This window comes from Choloepus didactylus, chromosome 8, assembly GCF_015220235.1.
Source record: "Choloepus didactylus isolate mChoDid1 chromosome 8, mChoDid1.pri, whole genome shotgun sequence".
Taxonomy (NCBI): domain Eukaryota; kingdom Metazoa; phylum Chordata; class Mammalia; order Pilosa; family Megalonychidae; genus Choloepus; species Choloepus didactylus.
This window is the reverse complement of record NC_051314.1, coordinates 94,804,300-94,831,579: the sequence shown is the minus strand read 5'-3', so window position 1 is coordinate 94,831,579 and position 27,280 is coordinate 94,804,300. Positions and strand designations below refer to the sequence as shown.

General features: G+C 35.6%; 1 protein-coding gene across 3 annotated transcripts in view; it reads right to left on the bottom strand.

The window, feature by feature from the left end:
* Nucleotides 1–27,280, bottom strand: part of YAF2 (YY1 associated factor 2) — a 114,304-nt gene that overhangs the window by 59,631 nt on the left and 27,393 nt on the right. The window contains exon 3 of one of the 3 annotated variants that reach the window (XM_037846608.1): nt 21,652–21,716. The exons of the other annotated variants lie outside the window; for them this stretch is intronic. Coding sequence (XP_037702536.1) covers nt 21,652–21,716 — 65 coding nt within the window. The remainder of the gene's footprint in view (nt 1–21,651; nt 21,717–27,280) is intronic. 3 annotated transcript variants of the gene reach the window in all.

Here is a 27,280-nt window from a genome sequence, read left to right as displayed (position 1 = left end):
TTTGAAGTATCTTTAGTCCTTTGACCTAAGTTTTTTTAGGAGAATATTTTTACATTTTTTAAGTGATTGAGGTTTTTGTTTTGAATATTGGGAAGGTTTTGTGCATTGGTGTTTGGTTCTTGCTTTTGTTATTAATTTATAATTTCACTGTGGAGAATGCGGTTGATAATATTTCCACTTTTATTTATTTATTTATTTATTTTTTGGTTTTCTTTCTAGTATAAAGTAACCTATTTTTTTTTAAATTCAGTTTTATTGAAATACATTCACACACCATACAATCATCCATGGTATACAATCCACTGTCCACAGTATGATCACATAGTTATGCGTTCATCACCACAATCTATCTCCGAACATTTTCCTTACATCAGAAAGAACCAGAACAAGAATAGAAAATAAAAGTGAAAAAAGAACACCCAAACCATCCCCCCCATCCCACCCCATTTGTCCTTTAGTTTTTATCCCCATTTTTCTACTCATCCATACACTACATAAAGGGGATGTGATCCACAAGGTCTTCACAATCACACTGTCACCCCTTGTAATCTACATTATTACATAATCATCTTCAGGAGTCCAGACTGCTGGGTTGGAGTTTGGTAGTTTCAGGTATTTACTTCTAGCTATTCCAATACATTAAAACCTAAGAGGTGTTATCTATATAGTGCATAAGAATGTCCACTAGAGTGACCTCTCGACTCCATTTAAAATCTCTCAGCCACTGAAACTATTTCGTCTCATTTTGCATCTCCCTTTTGGTCAAGAAGATACTCTCAGTCCCACGATGCCGGGCCCACATTCATCCCTGGGAGTCATATTCTGCATTGCCAGGGAGATTTACACCCCTGGGAGTTGGGTCCCATGTAGGGGAGAGGGCAGTGAGTTCATCTGCTGAGGTGGCTCAGTTAGAGAGAGGGCCACATCTGAGCAACGAAGAGGCACTCAGGGGGAGACTCTTAGGCACAATTATATGCAAGTTTAGCCTCTCCTTTGCAGTAATGAGCTTCATAAGGGCAAGTCCCATGATCGAGAGCTCAACACACCAAACCGCCAGTCCTAATGTTTGCGACAACATCAACACCAGTCCAGATGAGGAAGTCCAACACTTCCGCACCTTCCCCCAGATCCTCGGGGCTGGCGGGGGGGGGGGGTCTGTAAATATATTTTTTATCATCTGCCCAAATTACTCTGGGATGTGTCACTATTTCACTCCAGCCTATACTAACCTACCGTATCTCACTTCCTATTCAAAGTTCCATGCAATTGTGGTGTCTGAACAAACCGACTGCAGAGTTTTACTGTTTAGAAAATTTAGATCCTGTACAAAACAGACATCTCTTCCCTTGGTCTCATATGGAAGTTGAAGTTTTAAAACACAGTCAGTTTCGACTTTAACCCTTTGGCCTGGTTTGCCCTGGTCTTAACCAGACCTGCTTCATTCATATTACTAATTGAAGTCTGGGCTTAAAGTAACCTATTTTTGTAAATTGAAAAGATATTCTTTCTCTCTACAATAACAGAGAACACATTTAATATACGGGCCTTATAAATTACATGATTCAGATTCTCCATCTTATTTTTTGTCTCTTTGATATGGAAAGGACACAAAGATGATTTAAGTTCCCCCATTACAACTATATTTCTCTCTTACTTCCTGAGTTTGTACAGTTCTCACTTTACACACTCCAATGCTTTATCTTTAAAAAATAAAAATCTGTAGTTCTCTTCACATTAGCAACTATACCATTATTACAAAGTAGTTCTCTTTGTTTCTTACCTGATGTTTATTGCTTTGGAATTCAACTTTGCCTAACAATAACACCAATTCACTGCTTACCTTTATGTTTACATTTGGCTATTATCATGTTTGATTATCCATTTACTTCCAAGTCTTTTAGGCATTTTCTAAATATTTTCTAAATATGTTTCTAAACATCTAATCTGAGTCTTGCTTTAGCAGCAAGGCTTATGTCATGGACATTGTTTTAACTTTATTTATTGTTTTATTAGGTACATTTGGTCTTGTTTTTATATTTTTCTGAGTTTTTTTTTTTTCCTTCCATGTTAATTTCTTTTATTTTCCATCTTTTGCTATACAGGTATCTGACACATTAAACATTTGTTCAGTGAGTGCCTGCTATGTGCCAAGCACCACACTTGGTTTTAGGAATACAATGGTAATCAAAAAAAGTTAGCTACATATTTATAATTACAAATAATGGTGTTCATTCTTTCCCACTTCACTCCATTGAGAGATTCTAACAGAAATTGAGATGGATAAGGCTGTCAAGGAAAATTTCTCATAAGATATGACATTCTGAGATCTAAATAATACAAAAGAGTTGCCCAAATGAAAAAGTGGGAGAAAGACTATCTCAGGCAGGAAATAAGCACTGTGTGTACAAAGGAAGCAAAGAACTTGGTGTATTATGGAAAAAGAAAGTCAGTAAGGCTGGAGAATGTTGAGTGGGGGAGGAGAAATACATGAGATGAAACTTAAGAAGAGGTAAGCAGACCAGATCAGGTAGGGCTTTATGGCCATGTTAAAAAATGTGGATTATATTCTAGGTAAAACAAGCCTAACAATTAAAGCAAGACTCAGATTAGATAAAATATAAGTCCCAGCAATATACTTGATGTTTCAAAACACATTTAGAAAATTCCTAAAAGACTTGGAAGTAAATGGATAATCAAAACATGATAATAGCCAAATATAAAATAGGTAATAACAGCCATCATATTTCCATTGTTAAAGTGTTGTAGAGACTAACATGAAATGTGTGGAATTAGGGCAACCAAGTGGTACACTATTAGAATAGCCCAGACAAAAGATGTTGATGGCTTGGTGTAGTAGACAAATGGTGGATACGGACAAAAGGGGACAGATTCAAACATTTTAATCAAGGTAGTACTATCAGTCTTCCTCCCTCCCTCCCCCAGTTTTGTAGTACATAACCTAATTTTAATTATTTTCAAGGTTACTTTTACACATAATGCAATTTGGTTGTTTTCATAACAATTAAGGCATTTCTACCCCCTTATGTGAATCCATTCATTCAGTAATTTAAGTCAGTGCATATACTGCCAGGTACTATTCTGGGCATGGAAAAAAGAATGAAGAAAAGTAAACAGAGCCTAAGGAACCAGTGAGACACCATCAAGTATATCAATATGCACATTCTGAGAGTCCCAGAAGGAGAAGAAAGAGAAAGGGGTACAGAGAATATTTAAAGAAATAATGGCTGAAATCTTCCCAAATTTAGTAAAGGACATGAATAAACACATCCAAGATGCTCAATGTACTCCAAACAGGATAAACCCAAATAAATCCCTGCTGTGGCAAATTATAATCAAACTGCTGAATGCCAAAGATAAAGAGAGAATTCTAAGTTGCAAGAGAAGCAACATTTCACATACAAGGGAGCCTCAGTAAGATTAAGAGCCAATTTTCACTGGAAACCATGGAGGTGAGGCGGCAGTGGGATGACATATTTAAAGTGGCGAAAGCAGAAAATTGCCAACCAAGAATTCTGTATCCAGCAAAACTGTATTTCAAAATTGAGAAAGAGATCAAGAAACTCACAAACAAAAGTCACCATTAGACTAGTCCTCCAGGATATGCTAAAGAGAATTCTGAAAATGAAAGGTAAGTAAATACACAATACATCAAAGTCTCAGGAAGAACTAAAGATCTCCAGTGAGGGTTAACAACATAGGTAAATATAAATGCCAGTACTTTTGTATTCTTGGATTATAACTCCACTTTTTACTTCCTATAGGACTTAAAAGGAAAAGGCACAAAATGTAATGATAAATCAGTGGTTTTGGACTTATAATGCATAAACATGTAATTTGTGAAAAGAACTATATAAAGGTAGGGGGATGGAGAGGTACAGGAACATAATTTGTATACTCTACTGAAGTGAAGTTGGTATCAAAGCAAACGAGACTGTTACAGATTTAGGATGTTAAATTCAAGCACCACAGTAACTCCAAAGAAAATACCAGAGAACATACAAACTTACAGAGACAGAAAGTAGAGTACAGGTTGCCAGGGTCACGGCACACAGGAAATAGGGAGTTAATATAAAATGGTTATAGGGTTTCTGTTTCTAAAGTTGGGAATGTTTTAATAATGAAAGGTGGTAAGCATATGGCAATATTGTGAATGTGATTAATCCCATGCTTGGGACTGGTTGAGATGGAAAAGTTTAGGTTGTATAAATGTTCCCACAATTTTTTTTTAATGTAAAGAGAACTAAAGAGACAATGAAAATTAAATGCAACACCTGCATCCATCCTGGATGGGATCTAGCAAGGGAGGAGAAAAGGCTCAAAGGGACATTATTGGAACATATGAACAAACTGGAATACAGACTATAAGCTTTTATCAATGTTAAATTTCTTTAAATTGCTAACTGCACTCCAGGTGTGGTCTGAAATTGTTATGGACCCCAGAAGACCCATGATCTTTTAATCCAATCTTGTTGGGTGGAACCTTTTGATTGTTTCCACAGAGATGTGATTCACCCAACTGTGGGTGAGACCTTTTGATTAGATCATTTCCATGAAAGTGTGGATCTTGCCCATACAGGGTGGGTCTTAATTAGGTCACTGGAATCCTTTAAGAGAGCTCAGAGAGACACTTTGGAAAGAAGCTAAAAGCGGACACAGACCCAGATGCTTGGAGACACAGGGAGATGCAGACAGAAGGATGTTTTTGGAGATGCTAAGCTAAGAGATGAAGCCCAGAGATTGGCCTGGAGAAGCTAAGAGAGAAGCACGCTGGGAGAACAAGCAAAGATGCACAGGAGCTGAGAGAAACAAGCTAAGAGAGACAGAAGCCCATAGACATTTTGGAGAAAGCCATTTTGAAATGCAACCAGGGAGCAAAGGAGCAGCAGAAGCTAGCCATGTGCCCTCCCAGCTGACAGAGGTTCCGGATGCCATCGGCATTTCTTCAGTGGTATCCTCTTGTTGATGTCTTAGTTTAGATACTTTTATGGCCTCAGAACTGTAAATCTGTAACCTAATAAATCCCCTTTATAGAAGTCAATCCATTTCTGGTAGTTTGCCTAACAGCAGCTTTAGCAAACCGGAACAGTAAGTCAATATCCTTGTTCTTAGGAAATGTAGATGCAGTATTAAGTATTCAAGGAACAAAATATATACAACCTACACTCAAGTTCAGAAAATGGATTGACAAATGGATCGAAAGAAAGATAGGCAGATATACAGAATGACAGGGCAAATGTGGAAAACATTAAAAATTGGTAGATCTGGGTATCTCGGGGTAGGGGTATGTTGGAGTTCTCTGTATGGGGTTTGTATTATTTTTTTAACTACTGTAAGTTTGAAAATAGTTCAAGATACAAAGTTTTTTAAATGTAATTTTAAAAGTAACTTCACTTGTTTCATTTTACTATTTTCATTTGGCCATGAGAAATTTTAAGATTACATATGTAGCTCCCTTTTATAGCTTTCCTTATCTTTCTAGGACAACACCATTCTAAATTAGTCATGCTTGATGTGAAGTCTTAAATTGGTATGACTATTTTGACATTTTCATTGAATTTAATATTGTTTGTTCCTTTATTATCAAGTTCCTCTTGGGTACATCCTACATAAGATTATTTTAAGGCGAAGAACTGTGACAGCTTACAAGACTGTCCAGAAAAGAGACTAATTCAAATGTGCAGGCAGAGGCTTGAGCCCACAGGATTGTTCTGCAAATGATAATCAGATTCTCTTCATGTCATGTCTGGCAAAAGGGTTACATGGTAAGAAAGAAGCACTATGTACACATGGGTCAGGCTTTGACTAGTAGTTTAACAAAAGCCATCAAGCAAAATAAGATGCTTTGTTTTAGTGTCTTCTCAACTTGGGTCCAAGTGCTGAATTTATAAAGTGGGATAAACCACTTTCATTATGATTTATTTATCCATTCTCGGCAATACAGATATTTAAATTTGCCCCACTCTGGTGACATCATATAACACCAACTTTAACTTGCCACCAAGGAAAATGCACTTCTCTCACTAGGGTGAAAAGAAATAATAGCACTACTTTTTATGAAAGACCATGACAGATTTTAAAAGGCACTGGTCTCATATTATATTCATTAATACGGTTTGAAAACAATCCTTAACTCTCCCGGAAACAAAGAGAAAGTGATTTAGGAAATTAAAAATACCACAAATAAAATACAGAACATAAACACTTTTGAAAGATAGTACCGGCAAAACCAGAATGGAGTAACACTGAGAAAAACAACTGTACTATCCCAGTATTAGAAGACTAAAAATTTTCTTACAAGTCCTGGACTCAGCACAATGAAAATAAAATGGATTTGGATTTTTGAGACCCAAAATTTCCTACAGATTAAAATATTACTCAAGTTAGAGTTCTTTGGAACAAAACAATTCCAGACTTCATATAGTGTTCCCAGACAACTGTGAACCATGGTATTTGACAATTGAACCAATGGAAGAAATCCCAGGTAGCTTAGGAAACACTGGGTTAAGATGCTAGTTAATCTGAGAGGAAAGTGTGTCTATTATATACTCAAACATGTAGGAGTCTACTAAGAATAAGGCATTATACTAAGTTTTGGAGATACAATGGTGAACAAGCTACAATCCCTGACCATTATAGAGTTTACTCTATGGTAGCTTTGCAAAGAAAAAAAAAAAAGGGAGTGGGATCACGTTCAATATTTCCTGTTTCCCACACCCCAAATCAAGACATTTCCCTTCTCCTACCTGTATTTGAAGGAAATGGGGAGAGAATGGAGAAACAGAATAAAAGAGATCTACACAAAGCATCATGAATTAAAATTATTTTTCTTATCTCTTTCCCTGTAAAACTCTGACCTCTTTAAAGAGAGAAAATGAAACCTATTCAACTCCCTTTCTCTCTCCCCAGCACCTACACCAATGCATAGGGCTTATCTGATGCTCACCACCTCTGAACCAGACTAAACTCACTGTGCTAGAGCCACTGATTTCTTTTTCTATTATAAGCTACTACCAAGAATAAATGAAGATAAAATAATAAAGGTTAATCCTTTCAACATTTCATTTGGCAAAAATTAGTGTGTATGTGTATACACAGTCTTCTTTAAGGGGAAAAAAACTTCCCTCACCTACTAACCAGGTCCAGAGGTGACCACTACCTGAATTTACCATAAATGAGATCACACTGTACACACCACTTTGCAGCTAACATTTCTTTACATTTATGAGATTTTTCCATAGTTATATACATCAAAAGGCAGCATGGCATAGTGGACTCTAGAGCCAGGCAACTGGGGTTCAAATTCTAGCTTTGAATCCCAGGTCTATTTTTTACTAGTTAAGAGAGTGAGTAAGTTATTTAAACCCTTTGTGCTTCAGTATCCCCATCTTCTAAAATGGAGATAATCATAGTACCTATTCCTGAGTTCTAATGAGAATTAACTATTCATAAAATGCTTTGAACAATTCATGGTCACATTAAGTACAATGTGTTTTTTAAACAACAAAAAAAAAAATCAATGACAATCTAAACATCGATTTTCATAATTCTCCATTATATGACTACTCTATATCATAACTGTCCATCCCTTATTGATAGACATAGATTTTTTTTTTTTTCCTAAAGAGTATCCCTATACAAATCTACATTGGAAAATATGCAAGTTTCTCTGGACTAATGGTAATTAAACAGTAATTGTTGGATACCAGGGATACCAGGGATACCAGGATATACACACTTTCAACTATGTAACACTCACTACATCCCAAGCTTTACAATTTGGTGGCTGAAAATTGATGGCTTGTAGCTTTAAACTGTATTTCTCTACAAAAAAGACCAAGCATCTTTTAAGTTCATCAGACATTTCAATTTAGAGTTTCCTCTGCTGTGAAGTGCCCACTTATATCTACTGCTCATTTTATTTTTCTGATTTATCTTATTCTTTTGCTCTTTATATATTATGGAAGCAAATCCACTGGATAGTACAAACATTGCACATATCTCCTCCAAGCCACTTATCTTTTAGTTTGTTTTATGATGTCTTTTATGAACCTAAGTTTTTCTTTTTGGGGCAGTATTTATTGACACCTCATTCTTTTCTTGACTTCTGTATCATAAAGTTACATTTTTTCCATATTTTCTTCTTTATAAAGTTTATTTTTCATGTTTAATGTTTAATTCAACTGGAATTTATTTTTGTGTATAGTCTGAAGTAGAGATCCAGTTCCCATCCCACCCCCCAATAGAAAACCAATTCTATGCCTCTGTTGCTCAGATGTGGCCCTCTCTCTCTAGCTAAGCCAACTTGAAGGTGAAATCACTGCCCTCCCCCCCTACGTGGGATCAGACACCCAGGGGAGTGAATCTCCATGGCAACGTGGAATATGACTCCTGGGGAGGAATGTAGACGGAGAACATCTTCTTGACTGAAAGGGGGAAGTGAAAGGAAATGAAATAAGCTTCAGTGGCAGAGAGATTCCAAAAGGAGCCGAGAGGTCACTCTGGTGGGCACTCTTATGCACACTTTAGACAACCCTTTTTAGGTTCTAAAGAATTGGGGTAGCTGGTGGTGGATACCTGAAACTATCAAACTACAACCCAGAACCCATGAATCTCGAAGACAATTGTATAAAAATGGAGCTTATGAGGGGTGACAATGGGATTGGGAAAGCCATAAGGACCACACTCCACCTTGTCTAGTTTATGGATGGATGAGTAGAAAAATAGGGGAAGGAAACAAACAAACAAACAAACAAAGGTACCCAGTGTTTTTACTTCAATTGCTCTTTTTCACTTTAATTATTATTCTTGTTATTTTTGTGTGTGTGCTAATGAAGGTGTCAGGGATTGATTTAGGTGATGAATGTACAACTATGTAATGGTACTGTGAACAATCGAATGTACAATTTGTTTTGTATGACTGCGTGGTATGTGAATATATCTCAATAAAATGAAGATTGAAAAAAAAAAGAAAAAGAAAAAGAAAACCAATTCTACAGTTCACTCTTTCTTTCCCTACCGATAGGAAATGCCATCTCTAGCATTTACTAACTTCCCATATATGCACGGATCCATTTCCGAACTCTATTATGTTATATTAAAACTTCTTTTCCTGTACTAATACTACATTGCTTCAAACACCATGATTTTTTTAGCTTTTTATTGACGTACATCTTCTATAAAGTATACAAATGCCGAGTATATCATTTGATGAATGCTTAAACATGTATACGTCCCATGTGACCCAACCTAGAGCTACATAAAAATTTCTCATGTCCCAGGAGGCTCCTTCATTCACTTTCCCAATCAGTACCATGCCTCCATGGATGAATTTTAGCTGTTTTTGCGTTTCCCATAAGTGGAATCATATAATATGTAACTTTTATGCTTCACTTCTCTTGCTCAACATTACATGTGGGATATTTGTCCACGTTGTTATGTCTAGCAGTTTCTTTTTTTTTTCCCATTGCTTTGTAGCATCCCATTCTAAATATCATAATTTTTAACGTCTTGATATCCAACAGGGCAAGTCCTTCCTCCTTGTTATTTTTCTTCTTTCAGAATTATCTCAGTTATTCTTACACATTTAGTTTTGTATATGAAAATAACATCCCCCCTAAAAAAATCCTACTGTGATTTTTTTCTGGCACTTCACATAGTTCACACAGAAATAACTTTTTGGTAATATTTATCCTTCCCATCCACAAATATAACATATTCTTGCCTTTATTCATGGTTTAATTTTATGTCTGTCAATAAAAATTTTTCTAATTTTCTCCATACAGGTCTTCTACTTTCTGTTGGGTTTATTCAAAGTACTTTATAGAATTTACTGTAATGGGGATCTTTTTCATTTTCTAACTGGCTATTGCTAATCAGAATGCTGATCTTGTATCCGTAACTCTGAATCCACTCTTAACTCAAATTAGTCTGTTGTCCTTGTTTTGTTTGGTTTTCACTTTCCAGGGGCATGTTCGTCTTGTTTGCAAAAATATTCATCATTTTTCTTCCTTTACATCTTTTGGGATTACATTTCTTTTTTCTTATCTTATTCCTAGGGTGCAAGGACCTCTAGTACAATGCTGAATGTTAGCATTGATAAAGATATTTTTCTTAATCTTGACTTTAATAGGAATGTTTCACCATTAGGTATGATGCTTTCTGTTAAAGAGTTTGAAAGGCAGCCTTTACTGAAAGGAAAAAGATTTATTTCTCATAGTTCAAATTTTTTTTCATGTTTTTAATTTTGAATATTAGTGGATATTGAATTTTACATAAAATTTTACTGAATCAATGGCTTTTCCTAAGTTTTGTTTATCTTACGAAGTATACTCACAAGATTTTCAAATACTGAACCTATCCTTAGCATTCCTATCCTAATTAAAATTTTGATATTTTCTTCATAAATGACATTGTATGTAACATATTTTCCCCTGTATGTTCTCTCTAGTTTAGTTTCAAGGCTAAACTTGTCTGACAAAATATGCTGGGTACCATCCCTCTTTTTCTATTCTCTGGGTCAGTTTGTATAAAATTGGGATTATCTGTTCACTGAAAATATATCTGAAATTATGATTAAATATTCACCATTAAAACTATTCTTCTTGATACCACTTCACACGACTAGGATGACTAAAAACAAAAAGCAGATGATAAGAGTTGATGAAAATATTGAGAAACATTGCTGATGGGAATGGAAAACAGAAACGAAATTTTCTTTCTCTTCCTTCTTTCCTTGGTTTTACCTTCTTTTTTAGTTTCTGAGTTAAAATCTGGCTTGTTTATTTTTCAACCTTTCAATATAATATAGGCATGCATATAAGGTCATAAATTTATCCCTAAGTACCACTTTTGCTGCATCCCCCAATTTTGATACAATGTTTCTATTATAATTCAGTTCTAATAATAAAATATTCACTTTTTAAAATTCTTAGAACTCCAAGTAGACATATATTGGTGCCTCTCACTCTACTCTCTAGATGTTGCTTTGCTCTCATATTTTTCATGTCTTTCTCTCTCTGTGCTGTGTTCTGGGCAAATTCTCAGTTTAATTTTCAAATTTATAACTTCTCTTTCAACTGTTTCTAATCTTTGCTGTGTTCTGGGAGAGTTCTCAGTTTTGTCTTCCACTTGACAACTTCTCTTTTCAACTGTTTCTAATCTTCTATTTTGCCCATTTATGGAGTACTTTTACAACAAGCCATATTTTTCATTTTCAAGATTTCAATCGGTTTATATTACATATCTCTACATATTGTTTCTTAAATGATTGGTTCTTGTTCAGTTTTAATGTAATACGCTCCTATTAAAAGCAAAATAGATATAGTTTTAAGCTAAGACACTTTTAGGTAGAAATGTTCTTTGGAATGTTCTCCAGTTATAAAGCTCTTTTGTATGTTTGTCAAACATTCCACTTTCAGAGTTCTCTTCACTGTTATTCTGCCAAATGTTCTCCAACTGTGCCTATTTACATCAAGGCATGGGAAAAAAACAATTTATATTCGTCCCATTTTAGAATTAGAGAAACTGAAATGCAATAATGTTTTTTAAAAACTACTTTCTCCCCAACTTTTTCGTGAAAAACTTCAAAGTCACAGAAAAGTTGAAAATATACTGAATACCCATATACCCTTCACGTAGACTGAAAATCATTAACACATGACACATTTGCTTCATCTGTCCTTCCCTTTGCCTCTCTCTATATATACACATATATACACCACACCCAAACAGCCACACATTCTTCCTAAACCCATGCCTGAAACCATCATGATACTTCAACTCCTAAATATTTCAATATCTCCTAAGAATAAGGGCATTCTCAATATAACTACCATATCAATATCATACAAAGAAAGTATGAGATTGAACAGTCTCCTACACAGATGGGTGGGAGCACACTCAAAACTAATATTCAAAAAAAAAAAAAAAAACTAATATTCAAGTCATTTCACTACATGTTCTTTATCTTGCCTTGTCCAATGATTAGCCCTTAATTGATACTCTGGTGATTACTTAAAAGTGAAGCTTGAGCTAGCAAAAGGTATTTCCTTCCTTCATTAACCCTTTCATTAGATTTCACTTATGAGTTTTATGAGATAGGTATTCTTAAAGACAAGAGCTTCTGAAAGTCGAGCAATGATCTTCTAAGATATTCAAATCTTAAAAATCAGGTAAATTTATGGAGATGAGAAAGTTTTAGTAAATGAAGGTGGTGATGGTACCACAATACTGTGAATATGATTAATCCCACTGAATGGTAAGGCTTGGGAGTGGTTAACATGGGTAAGCTAAGGTTGCACATATGTTCCCACAATTTAAAAAAAAGAAAAAGAAAAGAAAGAAGAAAGCTCAACAAAAGAGACTATGACCATTAAATGCTATACATGATCCTTGACGGGATCTAATAAGGGAAGAGAAAGGCTCAAAGTGACATTACTGTGACAGATGAAAAAACTGGAATATACACTGCACATTTTATATCAAAATATTAAATTTCTTAAACTTGATAATTACACTTAAGGTGGTTACATAAATGAACATCCTTGTTCTTAGGAAACATACATGGAAATGTATATGTAATAAGTGTTTAAGAACATGATACATACAACCTATCCTCAAATGCTCAGAAAATGGATTGATAAATTAGACAGATAGATAGCCACATACAAGCACGGATACACAAATAGAATGATAGGGCAAATTTGGCAAAACGTTAAAATTGGTAGATCTGAGAATCTGGTGGGGGGAAGGTATGTTGGCATTCTCTGTAATGGGGTATGTATTATTTTTGCAATGTCCTGTAAGTTTGAAAGTATTTCAAAATAAACAGTTTTAAAAAAAAAAAGGGACATTGGTTTTCCAGCTTTTTTAATACTATACATCTGTCTTAACATGAAGCTATTCTAATTAACTCTCTCAAAACTATACAATCTCTTTTTCATATGCCATAGATGTTATATTGTACTAAATAATTATAGTTTCACTATACTGTTTTTCAGGGGGAAAAAGAGGATGTTGCGGGGGCAAGATGGCAGACTGGTGAGCTGTATGTTTTAGTTACTCCTCCAGGAAAGTAGGCAGAAAGCCAGGAACTGCGTGGACTGGACACCACAGAGCAATCTGACTTTGGGCATACTTCATACAACACTCATGAAAACGTGGAACTGCTGGGATCAGCGAAATCTATAAGTTTTTGCGGCCAGAGGACCCGCGCCCCTCCCTGCCAGGCTCAGTCCCGGGGGAGGAGGGGCTGTCAGCTCCGGGAAGGAGAAGGGAGAACTGCAGTGGTAGCCCTTATCGGAAACTCATTCTACTGATTCAAACTCCAACCATAGATAGACTGAGACCAGACAACAGAGAATCCGAGAGCAGCCAGCCCAGCAGAGAAGAGACAGGCATAGAAAAAAAACAACACGAAAAACTCCAAAATAAAAGCTGAGGACTTTTGGAGTTCTGGTGAACATAGAAAGGGGAAGGGCCCTGAGGCGCATATGCAAATCCCGAAGAAAAGCTGATCTCTCTGCCCTGTGGACCTTTCCTTAATGGCCCTGGTTGCTTTGTCTCTTAGCATTTCAATAACCCATTAGATCTCTGAGGAGGGCCCTTTTTTTTTTCTTTTTTTTTTCTTTTTGTTTTTGTTTTGTTTTTTTTTTTAATCCTTTTTTCTTTTTCTAAAACAATTACTCTAAGAAGCCCAATACAGAAAGCTTCAAATACTTGCTATTTGGGCAGGTCAAGTCAAGAGCAGAACTAGGAGAGCTCTGAGACAAAACGCAATAATCCAGTGGCTGAGAAAATTCACTAAACACCACAACTTCCCAAGAAAAGGGGGTGTCCGCTCACAGCCATCATCCTGGTGGACAGGAAACACTCCTGCCCATCGCCAGCCCCATAGCCCAGAACTGCCCCAGACAACCCAGTGTGATGGAAGTGCTTCAAATAACAGGCACACACCACAAAACTGGGCATGGACATTAGCCTTCCCTGCAGCCTCAGCTGATTGTCCCAGAGTTGGGAAGGTAGAGCAGTGTGAATTAACAAAGCCCCATTCAGCCATCATTTCAGCAGACTGGGAGCCTCCCTACACAGCCCAGCAGCCCAGAACTGCCCTGGGGGGACGGCACTCACCTGTGACATAGCACAGTCATCCCTCAACAGAGGACCCAGGGTGCACAGCCTGGAAGAGGGGCCCACTTGCAAGTCTCAGGAGCCATACACCAATACCAAGGACTTGTGGGTCAGTGGCAGAGACAAACTGTGACAGGACTGAACTGAAGGATTAGACTATTGCAGCAGCTTTAAAACTCTAGGATCACCAGGGAGATTTGATTGTTAGAGCCACCCCCCACTCCCTGACTGCCCAGAAACACGCCCCATATACAGGGCAGGCAACACCAACTACACACGCAAGCTTGGTACACCAATTGGACCCCACAAGACTCACTCCCCACTCACCAAAAAAGGCTAAGCAGGGGAGAACTGGCTTGTGGAGAACAGGTGGCTCGTGGACGCCACCTGCTGGTTAGTTAGAGAAAGTGTACTCCACGAAGCTGTAGATCTGATAAATTAGAGATAAGGACTTGAATTGGTCTACAAATCCTAAAAGAACCCTATCAAGTTCAGCAAATGCCACGAGGCCAAAAACAACAGAAAATTATAAAGCATATGAAAAAACCAGACGATATGGATAACCCAAGCCCAAGCACCCAAATCAAAAGACCAGAAGAGACACAGCACCTAGAGCAGCTACTCAAAGAACTAAAGATGAACAATGAGACCATAGTACGGGATAAGGAAATCAAGAAGACCCTAGAAGAGCATAAAGAAGACATTGCAAGACTAAATAAAAAATGGATGATCTTATGGAAATTAAAGAAACTGTTGACCAAATTAAAAAGATTCTGGACACTCACAGTACAAGACTAGAGGAAGTTGAACAACGAATCAGTGACCTCGAAGATGACAGAATGGAAAATGAAAGCATAAAAGAAAGAATGGGGAAAAAAATTGAAAAAATCGAAATGGACCTCAGGGATATGATAGATAATATGAAACGTCCAAATATAAGACTCATTGGTGTCCCAGAAGGGGAAGAAAAGGGTAAAGGTCTAGGGAAGAGTATTCAAAGAAATTGTTGGGGAAAACTTCCCAAATCTTCTAAACAACATAAATACACAAATCATAAATGCTCAGCGAACTCCAAATAGAATAAATCCAAAAAACCCACTCCGAGACATATACTGATCACACTGTCAAACATAGAAGAGAAGGAGCAAGTTCTGAAAGCAGCAAGAGAAAAGCAATTCACCACATACAAAGGAAACAGCATAAGACTAATAGTGACTACTCAGCAGCCACCATGGAGGCAAGAAGGCAGTGGCACGATATATTTAAAATTCATAGTGAGAAAAATTTCCAGCCAAGAATACTTTATCCAGCAAAGCTCTCCTTCAAATTTGAGGGAGAGCTTAAATTTTTCACAGACAAACAAATGCTGAGAGAATTTGCTAACAAGAGACCTGCCCTACTGGAGATACTCAAGGGAGCCCTACAGACAGAGAAACAAGAAAGGACAGAGAGACTTGGAGAAAGGTTCAGTACTAAAGAGATTCGGTATGGGTACAATAAAGGATATTAATAGACAGAGGGGAAAAATATGACAAACATAAAGCAAAGGATAAGTGGCTGATTCAAGAAATGCCTTCACGGTTATAACGTTGAATGTAAATGGATTAAACTCCCCAATTAAAAGATATAGATTCGCAGAATGGATCAAAAAAAATGAACCATCAATATGTTGCATACAAGAGACTCATCTTAGACACAGGGACACAAGAAACTGAATGAAGTGAAAGGATGGAAAAAAATATTTCATGCAAGCTACACCCAAAAGAAAGCAGGTGTAGCAATATTAATCTCAGATAAAATAGACTTCAAATGCAGGGATGTTTTGAGAGACAAAGAAGGCCACTACGTACTAATAAAAGGGGCAATTCAGCAAGAAGAAATAACAATCGTAAATGTCTATGCACCCAACCAAGGTGCCACAAAATACATGAGAGAAACACTGGCAAAACTAAAGGAAGCAATTGATGTTTCCACAATAATTGTGGGAGACTTCAACACATCACTCTCTCCTATAGATAGATCAACCAGACAGAAGACCAATAAGGAAATTGAAAACCTAAACAATCTGATAAATGAATTAGATTTAACAGACATATACAGACATTACATCCCAAATCACCAGGATACACATACTTTTCTAGTGCTCATGGAACTTTCTCCAGAATAGATCATATGCTGGGACATAAAACAAGCCTCAACAAATTTAAAAAGATTGAAATTATTCAAAGCACATTCTCTGACCACCATGACCAAGTGGGGCTCATTGCAGGCATGCAAGGATGGTTCAACATAAGAAAATCAATCAATGTATTACAACACATTAAAAACTCGAAAGGGAAAAATCAATTGATCATCTCAATAGATGCTGAAAAAGCATTTGACAAAATCCAACATCCCTTTTGATAAAAACACTTCAAAAGGTAGGAATTGAAGGAAACTTCCTCAACATGATAAAGAGAATATATGAAAAACCCACAGCCAGCATAGTACTCAATGGAGAGAGACTGAAAGCCTTCCCTCTAAGATCAGGAACAAGACAAGGATGCCCGCTATCACCACCGTTATTCAACATTGTGCTGGAAGTGCTAGCCAGGGCAATCCGGCAAGACAAAGAAATAAAAGGCATCCAAATTGGAAAAGAAGAAGTAAAACTGTCATTGTTTCCAGATGATATGATCTTATATCTAGAAAACCCTGAGAAATCGACGATACAGCTACTAGAGCTAATAAAAAAATTCAGCAAAGTAGCGGGATACAAGGTTAATGCACATAAGTCAGTAATGTTTCTATATGCTAGAAATGAACAAACTGAAGAGACACTCAAGAAAAAGATACCATTTTCAATAGCAACTAAAAAATCAAGTTTCTGCACCTCAAAGGAATTTCTCAAAAAGGTAAAGAGGCAGCCAACTCAATGGGAAAAAATTTTTGGAAACCATGTATCTGACAAAAGACTGACATCTTGCATATATAAAGAAATCCTACAACTCAATGACAATAGTACAGTCGGCCCAATTATAAAATGGGCAAAAGATATGAAAAGACAGTTCTCTGAAGAGGAAATACAAATGGCCAAGAAACACATGAAAAAATGTTCAGCTTCACTAGCTATTAGAGAGATGCAAATTAAGACAATGAGATACCATCTAACACCGGTTAGAATGGCTGCCATTAAACAAACAGGAAACTACAAATGCTGGAGGGGATGTGGAGAAATTGGGACTCTTATTCATTGTTGGTGGGACTGTATAATGGTTCAGCCACTCTGGAAGTCAGTCTGGCAGTTCCTTAGAAAACTAGATATAGAGTTACCATTCGACCCAGCGATTGCACTTCTCGGTATATACCCAGAAGATCGGAAAGCAGTGACACGAACAGATATCTGCACGCCAATGTTCATAGCAGCATTATTCACAATTGCCAAGAGATGGAAACAACCCAAATGTCCTTCAACAGATGAGTGGATAAATAAAATGTGGTATATACACACGATGGAATACTACGCGGCAGTATGAAGGAACGATCTCGTGAAACATATGACAACATGGATGAACCTTGAAGACATAATGCTAAGCGAAATAAGCCAGGCACAAAAAGAGAAATATTATATGCTACCACTAATGTGAACTTTGAAAAATATAAAACAAATGGCTTATAATGTAGAATGTAGGGGAACTAGCAATAGAGAGCAATTAAGGAAGGGGGAACAATAATCCAAGAAGAACAGATAAGCTATTTAACGTTCTGGGGATGCCCAGGAATGACTATGGTATGTTAATTTCTGATGGATATAGTAGGAACAAGTTCACAGAAATGTTGCTATATTAGGTAACTTTCTTGGGGTAAAGTAGGAACATGTTGGAAGTTAAGCAGTTATCTTAGGTTAGTTGTCTTTTTCTTACTCCCTTGTTATGGTCTCTTTAAAATGTTCTTTTATTGTATGTTTGTTTTCTTTTTAACTTTTTTTTCATACAGTTGATTTAAAAAAGAAGGGAAAGTTTAAAAAAAAAAAAAAAAAAAACAAGGAAAAAAAAAAGTTGAGTGCCCCCTTGAGGAGCCTGTGGAGAATGCAGGGGTATTCGCCTACCCCACCTCCATGGTTGCTAACATGACCACAAACATAGGGGACTGGTGGTTTGATGGGTTGAGCCCTCTACCACAGGTTTTACCCTTGGGAAGACGGTTGCTGCAAAGGAGAGGCTAGGCCTCCCTATGGTTGTGCCTAAGAGCCTCCTCCCGAATGCCTCTTTGTTGCTCAGATGTGGCCCTGTCTCTCTAGCTAAGCCAACTTGAAAGGTGAAATCACTGCCCTCCCCCCTACGTGGGATCAGACACCCAGGGGAGTGAATCTCCCTGGCAACGTGAAATATGACTCCCGGGGAGGAATGTAGACCTGGCATCGTGGGACGGAGAACATCTTCTTGACCAAAAGGGGGATGTGAAAGGAAATGAAATAAGCTTCAGTGGCAGAGAGAATCCAAAAGGAGCCGAGAGGTCACTCTGGTGGGCACTCTTACGCACACTTTAGACAACCCTTTTTAGGTTCTAAAGAATTGGGGTAGCTGGTGGTGGATACCTGAAACTATCAAACTACAACCCAGAACCCATGAATCTCGAAGACAGTTGTATAAAAATGTAGCTTATAGGGGTGACAAGGGGATTGGGAAAGCCATAAGGACCACACTCCACTTTGTCTAGTTTATGGATGGATGAGTAGAAAAATAGGGGAAGGAAACAAACAGACAAAGGTACCCAGTGTTCTTTTTTACTTCAATTGCTCTTTTTCACTCTAATTATTATTCTTGTTATTCTTGTGTGTGTGCTAATGAAGGTGTCAGGGATTGATTTGGGTGATGAATGTACAACTATGTAATGGTACTGTGAACAATCGAAAGTACGATTTGTTTTGTATGACTGCGTGGTATATGAATGTATCTCAATAAAATGAAGATTTAAAAAAAAAAAAAAGACATAATGCTGAGCAAAATAAGCCAGGCACAAAAAGAGAGATATTGTATGTTACCACTAATGTGAATGCTGTGAAAAATGTACAATGTTTTATACTGTAGAATGTAGGGGACCTAGAGATACCAATTAGTGGAGGGGGAATGATAATCTAATAAGAACAGATAAACTATGGAGGGTAATCTCAATGTTATGGGAATGCTCAGGAATGATTATGGTTTGTAAACTTTCTTGGATATAGTAAGATCATGTTGGAAGCAACAGAGTTATTTTAGGTTTTTTTTTTCTCTTATTCCTTTGTTTTCTTAGGGGTTGTTAATTTTCTTGGGGTATGGTAGGAACATATTGGAAGCAATGTAGTTATTTTAGATTATTTGTTTTTCTTACTCCTCTGTTTGGACATGGTTTATTAATTTTCTTGGGGTATGGTAGGAACATATTGGAAGCAAAGTAGTTATTTTAGGTTATTTGTTTTCCTTAATCCATTGCTTTGTTTGAAATGTTGTGGGGTTTTTTTGGGTTGTTTGCCTGTTTGTTTTTAATTTTTTGATAAACAAAGTTAAAAAATTGAAAAAAAATCAGTAGAAAAATGGGAGTAAAAACTAAATGACAAATAGGGTGGGATGGGGGGATGGTTTGGGTATTCTCTTTTCACTTTTATTTTTTATTCTTATTCTGATTCTTTCTGATGTAAGGAAAATGTTCAGAAATAGATTGTGGTGATGAACGCATAACTATATGATCATACTGTGAACAGTTGATTGTATACCATGGATGACTGTATGGTTTGTGAATATATTTCAATAAAACTGAATTAAAAAAAAAAAAAAAAAGAGGATGTTGCATGTTGTTTGTAAGGAAAAAATTCAATTCAAACAGAATTACTGTGCCAAATGAACCTGTCATATAATGGAAAAACAAGTAAATATATTCATACATCTACACGAAAAACTAATTTTTCACTGGGTGTTTCAATCTCAGTCACTGATGTTAGGAACTGAATTAGATAAAAACTATAAAATCCTATCTCTGCTCTGAAAGTGCACAACCCAGCTTAAGAGTTTTTTATAAGAGGAAACAAAGGCACAACTTAGAGCTAGTATTTAAGGGCTAAACTGTGTCATAGATATGCTATTTCTATAAACACAGAATGCTTAAAATCAGTTTACACTCAAATAATAAACTCTAACGAGTTTTTACTATTTGCTGCTAGGCACTATGCTAAGTGTATTACATGAATTAATTCAATCTTCATCCTCGTAATAATCCCCACTCAGGAAACAGATATAAAGATTTTAGCATAAAAGAATTTCTGGAAGGGGTAGGAATTGGCCTTAATCTGAAAGCATAGAAAAGTAGAATGGAGAGAAGGGCAGTTCAAGAACACAGAGAAGCACAAGTTAAAGCATAAATTTGACAACTACCCAGGTGAGACTTAAAAAAAAAAAAAAGTTTCAAATTGAAGAAATTAAGGCTGGATAAACAGGATGGCATTAGATTATGAGAGGACTTAACTGTTGACAAAATGAATAAAAATATTATGAAACAGCTATAGTGGGGCACCAATAAAGGCTCTTTGTGTGCTAAAAATGCCCTTTTTGAAAGTTACCTGGTAACAATAAAGAATGAGTGAGAGAGAAACTTGAAGCAAGGGACTCTAATTCTAACATTTACATGCCTGCTTACTAAATTAACTGGCACCTGAGGAACCAGAGTTCAGACTGAACTAATTCTGCTACCCTTTCACATCAATAAGCCCATCTATTCCAAATAAGGAAGTAGTAAATATAATCGCAACATATTATATTATTATCTACCATACCTAAATCATTTTTCAATTTTACCTTTAAAAGAGTTAAAAGGTACATCGAAAACTCGGTCATTAAGAAGTGCCAGCCAATTACTATAGAACCATTCTTACATTCAATACTGTGCAAAAAGATTTTGACCAAATTTGGCATATGCATAAATTTTAAAGTCTAAGTATTTACTTCAATAAACACAACATCAACAAATAAAGGAATTTATAAAAGAATTTAACACATAGCTTCTCTATGCTGCTTTAGTATTATGCTCTTCAACAAAAGTCAATGAACACATACTTTTTTAGAAACAGCTATTGTATAAACTATATAACATACTTCAAAATTAATTTCACACTTTTTATTCATAAACACATTAATAGCTCAGGTACTTATAATCTATACAATAAATTTCATAATCCACATTAAACATAAAAAGAAGCTATCTCAAACAAATTCCTTTCTTTGTAATGAAACACACTTCTTCCAAAAAGAAGAAATTTGAGAAAAAAATCTCAAGTTTCTGCGAACTAGCTTACTTACCAGTAACATGAGTTATCCTATTGGGTCTTTTCCCTCACAGATCCACCTCTCTTGCCCTTCTGTCCAGCATCAGAATCTTCCTGATGGGCATCCACCGGAACTGAGGGGGCATGCAGTACAGACGTATATGTAAGAAAGTTGGAGGGAAGGGATTTGGGAGATGTTAGAGACATGCTTCAGTGCACTTGCTTACCTTCCTGAAATTTCAATGGTTCCTTGGTCCTCGAGGTATTCACAATAACTTCAAAGAATGTGGATCTGTGGAGATTACCCAATAGGAGAACTCCAGTTACTGGTAAGTGATCCAGCTTTTTCTTCTCTATTAGAATAAGAAGATTATTTAATTTTATTTGAGATCCTTATTACATGTAGAATTACAGGGGAAAGGGTTGTAAATTCACCAGATAACTATATTTACATGCACCAAAGTAATTACAGAAACAATCTGCTAACTACAATGTCAACAGAAACTTCCAGCATTATCAGAAACACAAGGAAAAGTAAATGATTTGTATGATTTCATTTTAGAATTTTCAAGATAATGGCAGCTATATTTTAACATGCAAAAATATTAGCTATGAGACTATTCCTCCATTTCACTGAAACAACAGTATCAGTACTTAATATTAGTACAAGGATAATCAGTTGATAAAAATCTGCCATTTCTTAACTAGCCACTGTCTTTACATTCACCAGATTTTGGTATAGAGGCCACCACTGCCAATTGGGTAACAATCTGAAAAATTCAGAAAAAAATTATCAACACAATTCCTATGTATCATTTAATAAGTCTTTAAAAGGACCATTTATCGCCTATAACAAACCAGCCACACACAACAAAAAAACTATGCCAGGCTAGTGATAAACAATACTAAGGATTTTAATTTAAATACTTGTGCAAAGAAATACAGAACAGTAATACTTCTGATAAACTGTATTACTTTTAAAATAATCATCTAAAAAAGCATACGTCATCAAAAAAAAAAAAAAAAAAAAATATTTCTAATTTTCTAATTAAAAGAAAAAAACTTATTCACCAGAACTTTATCCTCAACCTCCCATGGAGAAATTCTATTATCTTTTAACTCAATACACATTAATCAAGTGCATGTTCATTTTAATTTGCTACAGACTTCAAACACTAGTTCCTACTGAAGATACAGGTATGTTTCAGTATTAGCCTTTCCTTTACCATCATGCTGCTAAACAATCATCCCCTACCTTTAAGAAATTAATAGTTTCATGGTTCTTCATTCTATGGAAACAAATTAAAGAAAGTGTACAGCTTTTCCTTTGTTTTAAGAGTACATATAATAAAAAGGACTGTAAAATCTTTATTCAACAAAAATAAACTGAATATAAGATTCTAATGAAAACCTTACATTTCAATCCCTGTTATTAGGTAATATTTGTATTTAGTTAAGGTTCACAGCACATATCAAGATTTTTACTAGATTCCCATTTAAGATACAAATTGCCTGGAGTAAATTATATCTATTTCTCTACATATCTGAGTTTTAAAGTATAATAGCAATAAATGCCTTAGTTTTTTTAAATGAGCCATTCATTCAAACAGGAGCACTCCATAGACCTCTATTTCTAATTGCAATACAGAGCTAAATATCAAAAAAAGGGTAATCTACAAAGATTCGTAATTAACTTGTATTCACTGAATAGCGTATAAGTATATGGCACAAAGGTCTTACATGTTTGTACAGATAAAATAGGTAGAGGTGCAATATCAAAATATTTTACTCTAATGCTATAAACCAGTATAAAAGATTTCATTAAGAATTAAATAATTTCCAATATTAACGTACAGCAAATGCATTCTTCATTTACACTCATGTCTTATGAACTTAAATCAAATTAAATGCATTTGTAAAATAATTTTAAATATCTTGAAAATATTTTAAGGGAACCAAAGGGTCACTCAGAGACTAGCTTTGAAAGTTATGCTTTGTTGTTGTTTTATCATACCATAAATTTAACTAAGATGCATTTTACCAGAATAGTTTAAAAAAGAAATTCCAGAGATTGGTATGCCAATTCAAAAGTATCCTGTGCAAACTCTAATAATTATAATCCTCATCCACAAAAAAGCACTACCTAATAATCAAGAACAAAATCAACATTTCACTAATGAAAAACTACTCTATAAAATCAATTTCAACATATGAAAACACCACTAACACCACCTGTTTGGGACATCATATTTTAAAAGAAGCAACTTAAATCATAACTGGTTTTGATGATCCCTCATACACTATTTTCTAATTTTCAATTAAGATTTAAAATTTTAATGCCAGGTATTATGGTTGTGGAAAGTTGTTCTTCGTGGTAAACCCAGGACCTGGAATCCTGTAACAGTGCAGTAAATTTTAATATTATACACACAGACAGACTCTCTTAAGTGATGTTAATAAGTTTATTTATTAAAAATAACCAGCTAAACCTCAACTAACCGGAATTACTATCCTCAATGGTAATTCAAAAACTTCTATGAAACACAAGATAAAAGAAAATTCAAAATAAAGATTAAAATGAAACTAGCCAAAATAAGGTCAATATAAGTAACATTATTCACAGCAAACTGCCCTCCTTTTGCTCCTTAAATTGATAAGAAAACTTAGGTGAAGTACAGAACCTTGCATTATCTGGTTTTTCCTAGCTAGGACATCCCTCTCACTATCATCCAACAGGAAAAGTTCTACAGGGCACAGTAGTTATAAACAGACATAACAGATATTATGAGATTGGCAGTTTGTCTTTTATTTATACATTTCACAAAATTGCATTGACAGTCTATTATGCCTTATCTCCCTTTTCAGCCCCATAGTATACTTACACTGCTCTCAGGGTCCTCAAACTTATAAACACTACCTTATTTCCTAAACAAAATGTTTCTTTCCCTAGGTTTTAGCCACTACTTCCCCCTACACCAATGCATAAAGAAAGAAACAAGCACACAAAAAAATATTATTTTCTTCTTAATCCAAATTAGTCTAAAATCAAGATGGCAAAAACTATATTCATCTGTAAAATAGGGATAACAATAGAACCTACTTCACAAGGCAGTTGTAAAGATTAAATAAATTAATGTAAGTAAAGTGCTTAAAAGCAGTGCTCAGAATCTAACCATGTGCCAAAGTATTAATATAATCACCCAGTAATGGGATTATTCTCAGGTGACTCTGTATATTTTTAGTGGAATCTAGTCTAAGACCTAAAAGAACAATAAAGAATTCTAAATTTCATTCAGAAACTTAATTATTTGTATTAATGGTTACCATTGTTTTGAAAACCATATTTATATTGTAGGATAAAGCAAATAAGTTTATGATGTTGGTAACCTCAGTTTTCAGCACAAGAGAAAAAAGCTAAAAGCCATGCTCATGTTAACATCAAATTACAAATACCATTATACGCTCATGATTTTTTTTTAACACATATATGATTTGGAAATAGTTAAAGCATTCTAGGCAGTAATTACTACTTAAATCACTCTAAGTATCACACCAGTACATAAATTAAGTCTGCTAATACTGTAAAATCAGCCATTGCATCAGATTTACTTTAGCAAAGGAAGCATTACAAAACTTGCCAGAAACATTCACACAAATTGTTTTCCATGTCCCAAAGCCTGCCTTTTACAGCCAGAGTTTTAGAACTGCAACTGCTGGCAAATTCTAAGGTAAAAATATGAGAAAAACAGTATATATCATGTTCTTGACATTTCAATAGTTAAGACACTAATATTCAAACTGTTCTGAAACGCTAAAGGGAAAGGGATGCTAAGCAGGGTGACTCTAGTTACCTACAACACCTGCTTTAAACAAAAAAGCTCCCCATTTATCTATTTTACATTTCCTTTGAAAAAAAAAAAAACACTCTAAAACAACAAGAAAAAGTTTTAAACCATCTGATTAAAGCATACTGTGGTGGGCAGCCTCTAAGATGGTCCCCAGTAATCCCCACCTCTTGGTATTCACACACTGTGTAATTCCCTCCCGCCTGTATGAGGGCGGCATTTAGTGTTCACTTCTAAGGAAAAGAATTAGGCAAAGGTTAATGCAAGGTCATTTCTAAAACTGTGGCTTCCATCTTGGGGGAGTCTCCCTGATGTGCACTCCCTCTCTATGATTCCTTTTTTGGGGCAAAGCAAGCTGCTATGTCGTGAGCAGCTTTACGGAGAAGCTCATGTGGCAAGAGCTGTTGGCCAGAGACATCAGTTTATCAACAGACATAAAGTATGCCAAAAATCATGTGATTAACTTGGAAACAGGTGTTCTAAGGCCTACTGAGAATCACATGAGTGAGCTGGAAGTAGATCTGATCAGTTGAGCCCTGAAATGACTGCAGTTAAGGCTGACACCTTGATTGTGAGACAGAATCTGATCCAAAACCATCCAGCTAAGCTGTTCCAAATTTCCTGAATCACAGAGTATATGAGATAATAAATGTTCGTTGTTTTCAGCCACTAAGTTTTGGGATAATTTGTTATACAGCAAAAGATAACTAAGATAGATAGCATTACAGAGTAATCAGTATTCAATTAAAAGTGTCAAAATAAATACCAATTAACTGCCTAAAAAAGGATCTCATAGGAAAGTAGTACCTTCATGGGTGGGGAACCAGTTAGGAATGGGTCCTTGGTGTTTCAGTCCAAAAATTCAACCTAGACAAAGCTAAAGAAGATAAGACTCAAAGACTGAATTACACCAACCAAATTCACCAAATTAATTAATCAATCAGATGTCACCATCAATGAGATTCCCCTTCCAGTATCAACATATCTGGACAGAGCCAAAGCACTGTGTAATTTCAGGAGCTACAGTCACACAGTCTAAGTATGCAACAGCCCTGAAAACTGAATGATGTATCAATAAACTACGTTGAAAAAATTGAATGGTATTTTGATATAGTTGATCTAGAGATGAGGAAGCCTTATTTATCAAACTCAATAATAAAGTGCCATTCTAGTAATCACCAAATAGCATCCCTCTGTTGCTACCTCTCGTACTATGCTAAACACTGACCAATTGTCCAGTGTTGTAATCTTGTGCAGTTTTTCTTTTATATCAGCTTATGTCCTAGTCATTCTTCCTAAGAATGACTTACTCACACATATTGATCTTCAGCAATATTTTGATCTTCCTAATTTGATCTGACACATACCTAGTCCCTTAAACAAAGCACATTTATAAATCATATCTTAGAATGGGATACTATTGTAAACAGTTATATCATCTACTTTTAATTGTCTCTAGTTCAAGAAAACATTTTCCTGATCTTAACCCAGAATGTGAGAAGCATTATGTAGTCCCTTACACACTAACCATAGTATCCAAATTAATACACAAAAAGTAGCACTCAACAATACTCTCAAAACCAATAATTAAGTCAACACAGTAAGGGATTCTTGATTGTTACCTTCTAATGATGTTCTTGTTTTCATCTTCTCTGACTGTAATATTAAAACTAATCTGACAGATTCTGAAGCTCTGCATTAGTTTTCAAATCAGCTCTAAAATATATGCTTTGTGTAACAGTGATGTTATAAAACAATGACAGAGTTTTCTAACATAATAAATTTCAATATAGTCTCAAGTCTCTACTGATAAAGTTGAAAACCAGCTCTAAATGTCTCACTCTCCTTCCTTCACGGAAAGTTATTCCTTTTTTTATACCCAATGAGTAAATTTTAAATAGCATTTCTTCTATTACCTTTTGCCATGTTCCATGTTAACAATCCTCCTTTGAAATAATTAATTTTTAACATCACTTTAAAGTACATGTATGAGTGTGTTCTTGGAGAAACC